Source organism: Vipera berus, assembly GCF_964194415.1.
Source record: "Vipera berus genome assembly, chromosome: 1".
NCBI lineage: Eukaryota > Metazoa > Chordata > Lepidosauria > Squamata > Viperidae > Vipera > Vipera berus.
In genome coordinates, this window is record NC_138202.1 from 202913179 (window position 1) to 202927274 (window position 14096).

Below are 14096 nucleotides of genomic sequence, written 5' to 3' on the forward strand. Positions count from 1 at the left end.
TGATCAACTTTTGCAACCTTCTGACAAGCAAAGTCAATGGGGAAGCCAGATTCACTTAACAACTGCAGTGATTCACTTAAGAACTGTGGCGAGAAAAGTTGTAAAATAGGACAAAATTCATTTAACAAAGGTTTTGCTTGGCAACAGACATTTTGGGCTCAATTGTGCTCGTACGTCAAGGACTATCTGTAAGTGGAGCTGCCAGTTGGTCACCCCGGGAGGGCCCTTGTGCGGTACACAACATTCCTTCAGCAGCAGTAGGATACTCTGCATTCTCTCAGGACACTTGCTCCATGTTAGAAGTAGCTTCCACCTTGCAGCTGCACAGTATTTGCAAAAGAGAGGAATCTGTTTGAAACAGGACTAGCCCAGCATGGCTGCTCCCCTGAGGCCCCTCTCAGTTGCAGAAGTGGAATATGATTATGTTGGGAAGAGACATGTTAATTATGAACTCGAGTGCCCTTCCCCTTTCAGTCATCAGAGCTTGCTTGCTTTTGAAAGCCTTTCTACCAAAGGTGGGCTCCATCCCGGGGCTGCCTGGAATGGAGGGGAGGTGTGTGTGTGGTGGGGGGGAGGGGGGCAGGTAGGCCATATCCCGTGCCTTTGTTGTGGAGAAAATCGGATCGAAATCTAAGTAGCCCTAACAGGCTATCCAGAAGAGGAAAAGTGGTAAGGTTCTTGCTTTGGCTGTCTATCCGTGCAGACTCACCCTCAACCAGCCTGTCGTATTTCTTTGCCCTATTTTGGTTGGGCTGGATCCCAAGAGATGCACAAGCCAAAGCAGCAAAAGATTTGTGCTTCTGTCATCCGGCTGAATGTGCCTTAGAGGGTTTGCCTGCATTCCTTGCTAGCCAGAACAACAGGCTTTGTTTCCAGAGTTCAAGCCTTCCTGTGCCTCTCGCCTCCCACTTGCTGCCCAGACATGCATTATTGCCCTTATTTACTTAAGGTGCAACTTTCCCACACTTCTTTTATATATATATATATATATATATATATATATATATACAAACACACACACACATACACACTCCAGCAGCAGAGCTGCCCTTCCTGATACCCCAGCCTCAATTATCTTCTTGGACTCAGGGAAACCAAACTATATGCCATGTTCTTTTTTATTTTTATTTTTCCCACTGAGTTGGGATGAGTCACAGTCTGCTCTGTTACAAACGCAGCAGTTTAAATAAAAATAAAAGCCCGGCCAAAGCTGCTTTTAAGACCCAAAACAAAACCGTATGGAAGTTTATCTCATTCTCATTGGAAGTGATGCGGACTCCCCCACCCCACATTAAAAAAAAAAAAAGACCTGATCAAGATGAAGTGGACCCATTTTGTAAGCCAGGCTCTTTTTTTTTTTTTAAAGCATACAGTGGCTGGATGTATGTTAATGTGGAAAGACTTAATAAATTCCTCTGCTAAAATTAGCCTTGCTTCAGTTTGGCTTATTTTTTTGGAACTGAACTATCAAGATGGGCCTTGCCTAGCATTAAAAATAAAGTTAGATTTTAGAGGCTGTTTTTTTTTAAGACAACCCACCACCCCCCCACCCCGCTGCTTTGTGTTTAAGCAGTGTGTGCTGCAGCGGCTGTTGGCCCTTAAACTACAGTAGTCTGTTCTGGAAGTCCCTCTTCCCCAACATCACGTTCTCCTTTCCAGCACTGCCTGCCAGTGATGGGGGCTGTGTAGTCCAAAATTTCAGGAAGCTTTTTTTGTGAGGGGTAGGAGAGAAGCTGCTATAAGCTTTTGTTCCGTGCAAGGATTGAAATCCGTCTTTTTATCCTTCTGGGGCTTTCTTTATTCAAAGGGGAACTTCCATTTCCTCTGCTCGGCTGCTCCCAGAGAAGATTCCACAACAATCAGGACTTGAAATACCTGTTGTTTTCAATCTGTCAGTGGCATCAAGGCCTCTATCTCTCTTTCTCAAAGCTGCTGCTTCTGTTTAAAAAAATAAATAAAAAGATAATCATTAAGGGGAGTGGCTTTCTATCTGAGGTGTTTTGTTGTTGTTTTTTAGGGGAATTGAAGCATGATATTAGCGCTAATAATGGTTTAGCTCCCCAGTCATATCCCTGCTGTTATTTTTCTCATCCCAAGGCTGTGTGGTAGGGTATTGTTTTGAAAATTGAATGAAAAGGGTTGTTTTGGTATGTTAGGTCCAATGGAGTTGAGTAATTGCAGTTGATTGTTTCTCCCTAGATGTTGGGTATGAAATGCCTCTTTTGTTCACTCACAATTTCACACTTGCAGATATTTCATTTTCCACCTCAGATGGTACATTTTATTATTTTCTTTAAAAAAAACATTGGCAGTGCCGTAGTGCCCCAAGGGCGGGAACGTGGGGGAGACTGGATAGTTGGCTAATAAATTATTTTTCCCAGATTTTGTTCTGACATCAACTTGCCTTATAGAGCCTGTGTTTGTTGTTTTAAACTTACATAAGCCTTTGAGCCAAAGTTTAAATAAAATCACGGTAGAACTGGGGGTCCCTGTACTGAACTGTGTCTGCGGCAGCTGTATCAACTCCCACCCTGTCCCCTTTCATGTTGTGTATGGAAAAGGAGACTATCTAATAGAAACATTGCTTTGGGACTTCTGTTATTATCTGGTTTAAAGTGGCTTCCTTCTCCTCACGTCAGCATGTGACTCCTAGTAACTGCCTACCCCAAACAGTGGTACATCTCTGAGCAGAATTGTGGGGAAAGGGAAACCTAGTTAGCTAGCTGCTTCATCCTGCTGGGCTGTTTGCCTTTCTGCTGAAATGTCCCTAACCCCTTGTATTCATGAGGGTCTTTGGATAATTGTTGCTCCTCCTGACTCATTCTTTTCTCTTTTCACCCTGATTCCTTTCTCTAATCCATTTGTCAAGGCCCAGAGATTGATCTCTTGTGTCCACCCACCCACCCACTCTCCCTCCTGCCTTTCTGTGAGCTTCAGAATAGCATAGAGCCTTGTCCTCAATGGCTCCACACTGAGCCTCCTAGAACAGTTATTCTGTTGTACAAAGGCTGCCTTTAGAGAGACCTTGGTTAAATCTGTTTGTTTACAAGAAGCCACCAAATAAGTCTCCGAAAGAATGCTGCATTTAAAAAAAAAAGGAAAGTAAAACTTGGACTTTCCAGCCACTGGTCTTTTTATTTCCTTTCGGGGATATAATTCCAAGCTCTCTTTCTTTGAAGGTGTCAGTATGGATGGCAAGGCCAGTATTGCGACAAATGCATTCCACATCCAGGCTGTGTCCATGGCACTTGCAATGAACCGTGGCAGTGTCTCTGTGAAACCAACTGGGGTGGCCAGTTCTGCAATAAAGGTAGGCTGAATCTAGGAGGAGCTGTGAGGGGGGGTTTGAAATGCAGATAAATATCATGGAGGTTGGGGTGGTAGGTAGAAAGCGCACTTTGGCCCTGCTGGCTTTGCTTTCCCTATTCTGCTTTTGAGCTTGCTGCCATCTGATTGCTTTGTCTTGGAGAATAGCATGACAGAGGACACAGAATATCTGCTTTGAAACCTCTTATTCATTCTTTGGCTCCTGTTTATCCCTTGCAGATCTCAACTACTGTGGGACTCACCCGCCTTGTTTGAACGGAGGGACCTGTAGCAACACGGGCCCTGACAAATATCAGTGTTCTTGCCCTGAAGGCTATTCGGGACAAAACTGTGAAATTGGTAAGAAATTCTCCAGGGCCTACTCTGTTGTATTCAAGCACCATGGCTGCACCCCTAGGGATCATCTGGGCAGAATGAGAGATGGGAAGAGAATGCAAAATTTATTTATTTATTTATTTTATTTAGATTTATATACCGCCCTTTCCCGAAGGACTCAGGGCGGTTTACAGGGCATTTAAAAAACAGTCAGTACAAACATCAAAACAAAAGAGATTAAATAGAACCCTGAGAAAATTAAAACCCAGTTAAAATTAGAATTAAAAATATTCTCAGCCTGGGCCAGAGAGCTCGAAGAGCCAGGTCTTCAGGTCCCGGCGGAATGAACGGAGGTTGGGGGCAGTCCTAAGCTCCGCAGGCAGCTGGTTCCACAGGGCAGGCGCACCCACTGAGAAGGCCCTACCCCTGGGTGTTACCCGCCGGCAGTCTTTAACCGGCGGCACCCTGAGGAGACCCTCCCTGTGGGAGCGCACTGGACGAAGGGAACTTGATGCTGGCAGCAGGTGTCCCCTCAAATATCCCGGACCCTCGCCATTTAGGGCTTTATAGGTCATCACCAGCACCTTGAAAAATTGTATTACAGCGCATAGTAGGAAAACAGTGGTTCTCCAGAACTTTGCACTCCAGCTTTCATCTGGCTTACCCGGCATCGCTAATGGCAAGAATAATGGGAACTGAAGTCCAAAAGAACTCCAACTTCCATTCTTGAGGAAGTCAGCCACAACCATTCTTTTCATGCATTGGCCTCTAACCTCTAGCTTGGCACCCTGCCATTGGTTTCAGGGTAAACCTGGTAGCATTCAAAGATGGACAGAGTATTAGGTCCCCTGCAAGATGGAAAGTTGGAGGAGCCCAAGGAAGCAGGGAGTGGCTTTGAGGGTGAGAGGGGAGGGTTCACCTTGGCAGCTTTGGCTAAGCTGAAGGTGATTCTGTTCTTGCTGCAGCGGAACACGCTTGTCTTTCGGATCCTTGCCACAATGGAGGAAGCTGCCTTGAGACCCCTACTGGATTTGAATGTGTCTGTGCGCTAGGCTGGGCAGCACCAACCTGCACGCTTAGTAAGTGAACTGGAATGATAAAGCTTTAACCTCTCTTGCCGCCTCCTTAAGTGTCACAGAAATTTCCAAATAGTTCTTAATAGTTACTGCTGTCAGAAACCATGCTGATTTCCAAAAGGCGGTACCGGTTTCCACCTTTTAAAGATTCTCCATTAAGAATTCCCAAATTCTTAAACCTTTTATTACTCGCGCATCTTGCTAGTATTATCTGCGAGTTTGGGAGAAGAAAGAACCAGAGCAGGTTTTTCTGTCTTACACGTGTTATCTTTTCAGTGAAAATCAGTTCCAGTGTCCCTGGACAAGTAAAAATTATACCTCAGGAGAGATCAGAACTGCAGTTAAGGACAGATGAGAACTGAAAAGCAGAGCTGGACAGTACTTTGATTCAGAAAAGATGTTTTGGAATATGCATGAATGCAAAGGAAAACAGAATGGCAGTTTATTATAATTATATTATTTAGTATAATTATAAGGAAAATTATTACAATAAAATAATGTGTGCAGAATGTCCCATGTTGGTTGGGGAGATAGTAGTGTGTGAAACCCTGGGAAGTCCCTCTTAGTGTTGAGAGTACAAGTCTTGGAAGGGTTGAATTGCTATAAGACAGCTCTCTGGATTTTCCTGGGCCCCACTTGAACTTCTCCCAAGTCTAAATGAATTCAGTGGAGTTTTTTTCAGACTTGGCACTTAAAAAGCAGGGCAGGAATGTTTTTGTGAATATCCATGAATGAATATTTTCACTGGCATTCTGGCTGGAGTGTAGTTATCTCCTGTTGGAGGACAATGTGAAATTGACTAGCACTTTTCCTGAAGGCTATTAAGTCCAGAAAACCTGACGGAGTATGAACATTCCTGGTGTTGAAAGTTTCATCTTATCCAAATTCATGACTACGTTTAAGGATGTCTGAGGCAGAAAAGACAGTTTGAGGAGGCAGGGAGGAGTGAAAAGTGAAAGGCACGATGTAAAAGTTGGATATTTCTTTTGGTATATAGCAAAGGGATGCATAATTGCTGAAGTGTTGGTCGGATGACAGTTGCCTAACCTAAGGCTAAATAAATCTTTTCTTGGCAGATATTGACGACTGTTCTCCAAACCCTTGTGGGCATGGAGGGACTTGCCAGGATCTAGTTGACGGATTTAAATGTGTTTGCCCACCTCAGTGGACTGGTAAAACATGTCAAATAGGTATGTATGATGGTGAGAGCCACTGTGCCTTGAGCTGATTGGGGAAACCTCAGGTTCTTTTCTTCTCTTCCCAGATAACAATGCTTAATCTGTGGAGATGGTTAAATTGCATAATCTAACAGATTTTCCATGGGTGCCCATGCATTATGGAAGGAAATTTCAAAATATCTATGTATCTATCTATCTATCTATCTATCTATCTATCTATCTATCTATCTATCTATCTATCTATCTATCATCTATCTATCTATCTACAGTATCTATAAGGTAAAGGTAAAGGTTCCCCCGCACATGCATGCTAGTCGTTTCCGACTCTAGGGACCAGTGCTCATCTCCATTTCAAAGCCGAAGAGCCAGCGCTTGTCCGAGGACGTCTCCGTGGTCATGTGGCCAGCATGACTAGATGCCAAAGGCGCACGGAACGCTGTTACCTTCCCACCGTAGTGGTCCCTATTTTTCTACTTGCATTTTTACGTGCTTTCGAACTGCTAGGTTGGCAGAAGCTGGGACGAGTAACAGACGCTCACTCTGTTACGCGGCACTCAGGATTCGACCCACAAAACTGCCAACCTGATCGACAAGCTCAGCGTCCTAACCCACTGAGCCACCGCATCCCTATATCTATCTATCTATCTCTATATCTATATCTATCTATCTATCTATAGATATAGTTATAGATATAGATAGATATAGATATAAAATTTATCTATCTATCTGAGAAATTCAGATTTGTTAATCTGGGAATCTCGAGTTGCTTGAATTCAGAGGAGAAGACCTTCCTACCATTTTCCCAAGGGCACAAGATTAACCTCTGCAGTTATCTTAGCCCTTCCCATCTCCCTGCACGGTGATTCTGGGGGAAGTAGCCCCCTTTATGCAACTCCCGAGACTGTTTGCTTATCTTGGGATCGGCTGCGATGCGTAATTGGTTGCTGTGAAGAGCAAATATATGCTCCTCAAGGCCGTGCACTCTCCTACCTGTTTCCCCCTCTCTTTTGGCCTCGTGGGAAAGTCGGGGCATCTCACCAGCCTCATTAACTCATCCAGCCAGGAGAATTTGCAGCTGCATTCCAACCTCTGGCTTGATCCCCTGAAGAATGAGTCATCTGCACTTTGAAGACCATGTTTTAATCCCAAGGACTGAGGGTGCTCTCTCTATTCCTTGGCTAATCTCCACTTCACTCACCTCTTCCTGCCTCCCCCTCCCCCTTTAAAAGTAATTGCTCTTAATCACGAGGGGGCTGGTGTCTCAGTGCTACTGATGCCATTGTGAGAAATCAGAACACGCTTTAGTGATTTAAACGCGGGACTAGGCTGCCTGGTGCCCTCCCAAAGTTTTGGGCTGTGCTTCCTCTAGTTTGCGATGACGGGCTGCAGCTGCTGGGAGCTGTATTCCCAAATGTTTGCAGGGCATCAGGTTGCCTAGCCCTGAAGTAGTTCTTCTCTTGCTTGTGCAATTGTGTAATCTTTCAGAGTCCACTGGCTTTTTAATAAACATGGAGTAGTGCCTGCTGTGAAAACAAGAGAGGGATGTGCTTTCCTCTTTCATTCTACCCATGGCTGAACGTTGAGCAATTCCATTTTCTCTTTTCAGATGCCAACGAATGCGAGGGCAAACCTTGTATCAATGCCAATTCATGCAGAAACCTGATTGGTAGTTATTACTGCAATTGTATTGCTGGCTGGACTGGCCAGAATTGTGAGACCAGTAAGTTTGAGCACGGGTGTAGCTTGGGGGAGTCGAAGTGCAAAGTGTTGCTATCAGCACCAACCTTGGAGTTTAAATTTTGTCATAATTCAGTCAGAAGGAAGTGGGGACAGGAGGGGCGGGGGGGGGGCAGGGAGAGTCAGTGATGTTTTTAGAAAGGGAGTAGTCAATCTGGCAAGAATAAGAAGCAATTTTATCAAACCCATTAGTCCACAATATGGCTAGATTCTGATAAGGTGGCTTGAAACAATGATGTGAAGTTTCAGTTTAACTCTACTGGAAGAAATGCTGAAGGTTCCCACCCATTACAATAACTGTTATCTCGAGGAAAGCAAGCAGGAAATTTCACAGAGTTTTATCTAGCTGGAGCTACAGAGCCCCCTGGTTTTTGTTTTTCCAATTTTGGATTTCACTTGCTGTATTGCCTTCCCACCCAGGTTGTGTTTTTCTTCTTTTAATTACAGATATTGATGACTGTGTGGGACAGTGTCAGAACGGAGGGACTTGTAAAGTAAGTAATGGCTGATTTCTTTTTGATGGGTCTTTGTACCAGTTTTCAGCAGAGAATAGCGATGAAAGAGTGAATGGGCAGCGGTCGCTCTTAAGTTTGTGTCATTTTTGGTTGGATGTCTGCTAATTTGGGAATGAGATTTGAGGGAGAAAAGAATTCCTCGTTATTCCTACTGAAAGAGTCTTTTCTCTCAAAATATGCCTCTGAGGTGTTCTCTCTCTCTCTCTCTCTCTCTCTCTCTCTCTCTCTCTCTCTCTCTCTCTCTCTCTCTCTCTCCTCCTCTCTCTCTCTCTCTTAAATTAAGCTCCCACACTGGATAATTGGAAAAAAGATAACAAATAATTTAAATTCTAGTCTGCAAGCAAATCCAGGAAACAGATTGGGAGAGTTCATAATTGAATTCACAAAAATCAAATTCCTTAAGCACCCCCACAACAGCCAGAGTTAGTTATTCACTCGTTTCAGAAAGGTTGTGGCGCTGGATGACGTGTTATTTTGGCCCAGCGTTCCCGCTATGAAACAAAATCTGCCCTTCAGAAAGGTTGCCAGTCAAATCTAAATTCAACCATTTTACTCTTTAAATCCCTCAGTGGTCCATTGGCAGAAGCTTATTTTATTACTAAATTGTTTCTGTAGGAAAGGTCTTTTTGGTCATTCTAGAAATGAACATCAACCCTCAAAGCTTGTCTAGCTTAGCATCACTACTTTACTGCTAGTGTCAACTCGCTAACTTGCACACAAACCACATAACCATGGTTTGGTATAATCATGGAGAATTTGCACACACCATTGGGATAATGGGTGGATTTTCCATCGAATTAATCGACTGCGAAATGATCATGTTAAAACTTAGCATGATGCGTGAACCAGGCCATTCCATATGAAGGGGAAATCGTTTTATGCTAAATAAGCGCAAAAAGGAGGTTAATGGTAGCCTCACTTGCAGGGTCATTAAATTTCATAAAACCTTTGATGATGACATTTAATGGTTTTCCCTTCATACGTAATTTTATGTCATTTTTCACATTTTAGAAAAATAATACTATCACGTGCTATTAATGTATGTTCAAAAATCTCAATGCGTGAATGCGTAATTTGTTGCTACCAGCAGCTGTTGTGTGTATTTTAATATATTCCATCTTTAGCCTATCCTTCATTCAAATTGGCATGCATCTTCCTCTGCTCTGCTCCCGTGGTGGTCTCATTTTAATGCTCTCAACAGTTAGAAAGAGGAGGGCTTCACGGATGAAATGGGAGTTCAGCCTGACATCGAAGGGATTGTTGCTCACTCACAAATTAGGCATTGAGCACAAAATGTATGAGTTTTCTTTTTTTTTTCAGGAAAAGAGGCTGGGAGAGGCCTGATTTTCCTTCCACTTTATTTCTGCCCCTTTTTCTCAGCTTGACTTTAGTAATAGCAATAGCCCTTAGCACTTATATACTGCTTCGCAGTGCTTTACAGCTCTCTCTAAGCAGTTTACAGAGTCAGGCTATTTCCCCCCCCCAAACAATCCGGGTCTTCATTTTACTGACCTGGGAAGGATGGAAGGCTGAGTCAACCTTGAGCTCCCATCAGAATTGAACTCCAGGCTGTGGGCAGAGTTTGCCTCCAATATTGCAATACTGCATTCGAACCACTGCACCACCACGGCTCTTATCTTTCTGTGATCAAAGTTGCAAACCTTGTAGAACCAAAGCAAGGCTTTAGAGGGCACTGAGTCCATTGCTAGTGTCATCCTCCTGTAAATAAGTATCTGCCTCTAGTTATGAATTTCAGACAGCATGTGCAGGAATGAACCAGCGTTGCTGCCTCATTCTGTCTGTTTAGCTCTGATGATGCAGTGGATCCAAGTCCCCTCCGGCTTGACTTGCTTCTTCCCCGTTGCACTTCAGTGGATTTGCATTGTATAGGTAGTCCTTGATTTACAACTATTCACTTAGCGACCTTTTGAAGTTTACAGTGGCACTGAAAAAAAAGTGATTCACAACCAATCCTGCATCCCCACCATTACATAATCAAAATTTGGGCACTTGGCCATCAGCATGTATTTACAACGGTTGCAGCATCCCGGCGTCCTGTGATCACCATTTGCAACCTTCCCAGCCAGTTTCTGACAAGTAAAGTCAGTGGGGGGGAAAGCCAGAGTTGCGTCACGACAATGTGATACCCTTAAAACAACCACCTTGTTTAACAACGAAAATTCTGGTTCCAATTGTGGTCATAATTTGAGGACTCCCTTGTAAGTCACAATAGTCCCAGCGCACATGGTCAGAGAGAAGGGCTTGTGAGAGTTCTAGTCTTAATGCCATCCTAGGACATCAAATGGCCTCTCTGGCTTTTGTGCTGCTTGCATGTGTGAATGCTTTTGTGCTTTATTGGCAAGGTAAGCTGATCTCTTTTTTGTTGTTGCACCCTTTTGTCTTTCCAGGATCTAGTGAACGGTTATCGCTGTCTCTGTCCACCTGGCTATATTGGGGATCACTGCGAGAGAGACATCAATGAATGCGCAAGCAACCCTTGTTTGAACGGGGGCCACTGCCAAGATGAAATCAACGGCTTCCAGTGTCTCTGCCTGGCTGGCTTCTCGGGAAACATCTGTCAGGTGAGGCAGGTTCCAGATAAGAGCAAACTCAGTGTGCAGTTCCGTGGATCTGTAGGCTGAATACCTGTATTCAAGCAAGCAGCGTTAATAGAAGCTTTTATTTAAAAAAAAACATCAAGGGTGAGGTGTGGGAATTCACAACTTCAGGAGCACTTGTGTGCATTCGTGTTGCGAGCGCTCTGCGTCTACCCAGCCTCTGCGTGCTGTTTGATAACCTCGTTATTTTAGCGAGGCTGGTGAGAGCTGCATTGTGTCTGGCGTACACAGGCAAACAGAGGTGGCAGATAAAAAGGTCAGATTCCACATTTCCTTCCTGTGACCGTGGGAAGAAGATGAATAAAGCCTTTTGACTTAGATCCTCTGTTCTGTCCTCCTCTTTCCTCCCTCTCCACCACCACTGACAGTTGGACATAGACTATTGCGAGCCCAACCCTTGCCAGAATGGGGCCCAGTGCTTCAATTACGAGAGCGATTATTTCTGCAGCAACTGTCCGGATGATTACGAGGGCAAGAACTGTTCCCACCTCAAAGATCACTGCCGCTCAACTCCTTGTGAAGGTATGCTTTTGAAGCTTTGTGCCATGTCGTCGTAGCAGTCGCTCATTTACCCCGGGGACAGCGATGGGGGTCCGTGCTGTTCATGCGTAAAAGTCCCAGATTCAGTCTCCAACATCACTTGACCCAAGATGTCTGCCTGAAATTTCAGGGGGCAGAACTCCAGTGACTCAGCGTAATCAGTGCTGTGTTAGAACAGGTTAGCAGGCTTGGGCCACGAGGCAGCATGGAGCCTTCAGACCCCATGTTCTGTGGTCACACCAAGTATTGAGTTATGCCCTTTAAATACATTACCAGCCATTGTTCTCTGGCTTTTTTTTTTTGAGAAGGAAGGCCCAGTAACTTTACCATGCATTTCTAAATAAGTTTTAAAACTACAGAATATCCCAGCTCTGCCCACTTAGTAAATCCAATTCAAACCTGTCTGATTCAAACTGTGTGCTTCAAAGCTCATCCTAAAATGGTTTAGTGCAATTCTCAGCCACCAAAAGTTCACCTTTCCCTGATCTAGATGGAGAAATACCCTGGCCTGATCTAAGGCCTTTCTGGTTACATATGATGCTCCTGCTCCTAAGAGTTGGGGATACTTAGAAAATACAAAGCGCTTTGGAATCATATTTTTACACTTCTAAGGGATTTTTTAATAGCAGTATTGGAGAGTCATAGGATGTAGGTATACTGCCCTTTGGGACTAAAGGTCACATACCAGGTTCTGGAAAGTATTGGGGCTGGGTGGAAGACATATTTATTTATTTATTTATTTATTTATTTATTTATTTATTTATTTATTTATTTATTTATTTATTTATTTATTTATTTATTTATTTATTTATTTATTTATTTTTGGGACTTATATGCCGCCCTATCTCCCGAAGGACTCAGGGCGGCTAACAACAATAAAAAATAACAGTACAAAAATTAAAAAAGAATTAAATAGCCCCAAAATAAATGGCAAGGGAGAAGCAGATGTGTTCAAAGTAGAAAGTGAGGGGGTCCGAAGTTGAAACCACTTTTCTTCACAAGTTGAACTCTGTTGCATTTCCTTATCAAACTTTTAAAACAGGAATATCCAACCTTGACAACCTTTAAAGACTTGTGGACTTCAACTCCCGGGATTCTCCAGCCCGCCATGCCTGAGAGTTGGAAGTCCACCTGTCTTAAAAGTTAACTGAGGTTGGGCACGCCTCCTTTAAAACCTAGTTTAATTTGAATGTACTTTCCCCACATCGGCAACAACCCTGGAGAATCCATGAAGCTACTGGTAAGACGGTGAAGATTCATTTTTTGCTTGCTTGTCTCTTTTCTGCAGTGATTGACAGCTGTACTGTTGCTGTCGCTTCCAACAGCACCCCAGAAGGGGTCCGCTATATCTCTTCCAATGTTTGCGGCCCCCACGGCAAGTGCAAGAGCCAAGCGGGAGGCAAGTTTACTTGTGAATGCAACAAAGGCTTCACTGGCACCTACTGTCATGAAAGTAAGATTTGGAGATGCTTATCTTGGTTCCTCTCATTTATATCCAAGTTTGAAGCTACTTGTGTAAATAATAAGAACTTTTGTCCTTGGGATGCAGGAGTGGCCGTCATACATCTTTTCAACCCTGCCAATTTCTCTTTTTTCCTCCTCCTGAGACTGGAGCCTTGGGGAAATTGTTTAAGAGGTCCCTGCCCTTGAATATTTTAACTTTTTAAATAAATTATAACATCAACCTGGGCTTGTGTACAGAAAGCTTCTTATTAACGTACAGCAAACTTACCCTGCCATTTTTATTGACTGCCTTACATAATGTTTAAAGCATGTGGGGATATTAAGAATAAGCTGTTTTTATTAGCCTGCTTTCCATTTTTTAACAAGGGGCCAGGCACTTTCATATTGAATGGAACAGATTTAATCTTGACATCTCTAGGGACTGATCTAAAATTTGCTCGGGGACGTGATCTTTTTCAGCCTAGATTGCCTGTTCAGTTTTTAAAAGGCACTTTTGGTCTACTCATCTCCTTTTCAATCCTTGTTTTTCAGACATCAATGACTGCGAGAGTAACCCGTGTAAAAACGGAGGCACGTGCATTGACGGCATCAACTCCTACAAGTGCATTTGTAGTGATGGCTGGGAGGGCACCTTCTGTGAAGCAAGTAAGCAAGTCCTCCTTTTCCAGCAGATGGGAAGATGGAAATGGGGGGGGGGAATATTCTGAAAACACCATGAGCCTCATTTATGGAGCAGCCTGCCTAGATACATTGAGAGAGTTGGGGGTTTCGGTTTGAATCAGGAGAAAATAGTTTTCTGGGTTTGTAGGCTATACAACATTAGACGTTGCAAGTGTGTGTTGTACCCCAGGTTGTGGGAATAGTAAGCGAACGTTTCATCCTGCCCACTTGTACCCTCCTTCATCTTAATTTGGACATTGGGCTAAGCAAGGAGGAATTCATCTCTTTTCACAAAACCAAACAGTTGCTCGTTCTGACCTCACATCTAAGCCCATCCTACAAGCCCTTATGTGTTGATGCTTTATTTTTCCCCCTACTTGTTTTTCTTGCTTTTGGGATACCCAGTAGAGTTGTCTTAGTTTTAACTCTCTCCAAATAGCTGACAGCGCCTATTTATTCATTGGATTTTATTTACTGCAGCTTTTCTGCAGCTCAAATCAGCTTACCAAGGATAAATAAAATAAGAGCTATTATAAAGCATTGACAGAAAGAAAACAACAATGCCCTAAGCAACAGCTTCAACATCTAAATCTAGAGCAGTATAGATTTGGAACAGTGTTCCAGGCACCAAGAAGTCTGGGAAATGTAGTTTTCCCAAGGTATTTT

The 14096-nt window shown here is 43.5% G+C and overlaps 1 protein-coding gene across 1 annotated transcript in view; it reads left to right on the forward strand.

Annotated features, from left to right (window-relative positions):
- The window catches only part of JAG1 (jagged canonical Notch ligand 1), a 63984-nt gene that overhangs the window by 29937 nt on the left and 19951 nt on the right, over positions 1–14096 (forward strand). The window contains exons 6-15 of the mRNA XM_081313428.1: positions 3180–3310; positions 3547–3666; positions 4608–4721; positions 5795–5908; positions 7503–7616; positions 8081–8127; positions 10557–10730; positions 11135–11288; positions 12595–12759; positions 13302–13415. Coding sequence (XP_081169554.1) covers positions 3180–3310; positions 3547–3666; positions 4608–4721; positions 5795–5908; positions 7503–7616; positions 8081–8127; positions 10557–10730; positions 11135–11288; positions 12595–12759; positions 13302–13415 — 1247 coding nt within the window. The remainder of the gene's footprint in view (positions 1–3179; positions 3311–3546; positions 3667–4607; positions 4722–5794; positions 5909–7502; positions 7617–8080; positions 8128–10556; positions 10731–11134; positions 11289–12594; positions 12760–13301; positions 13416–14096) is intronic.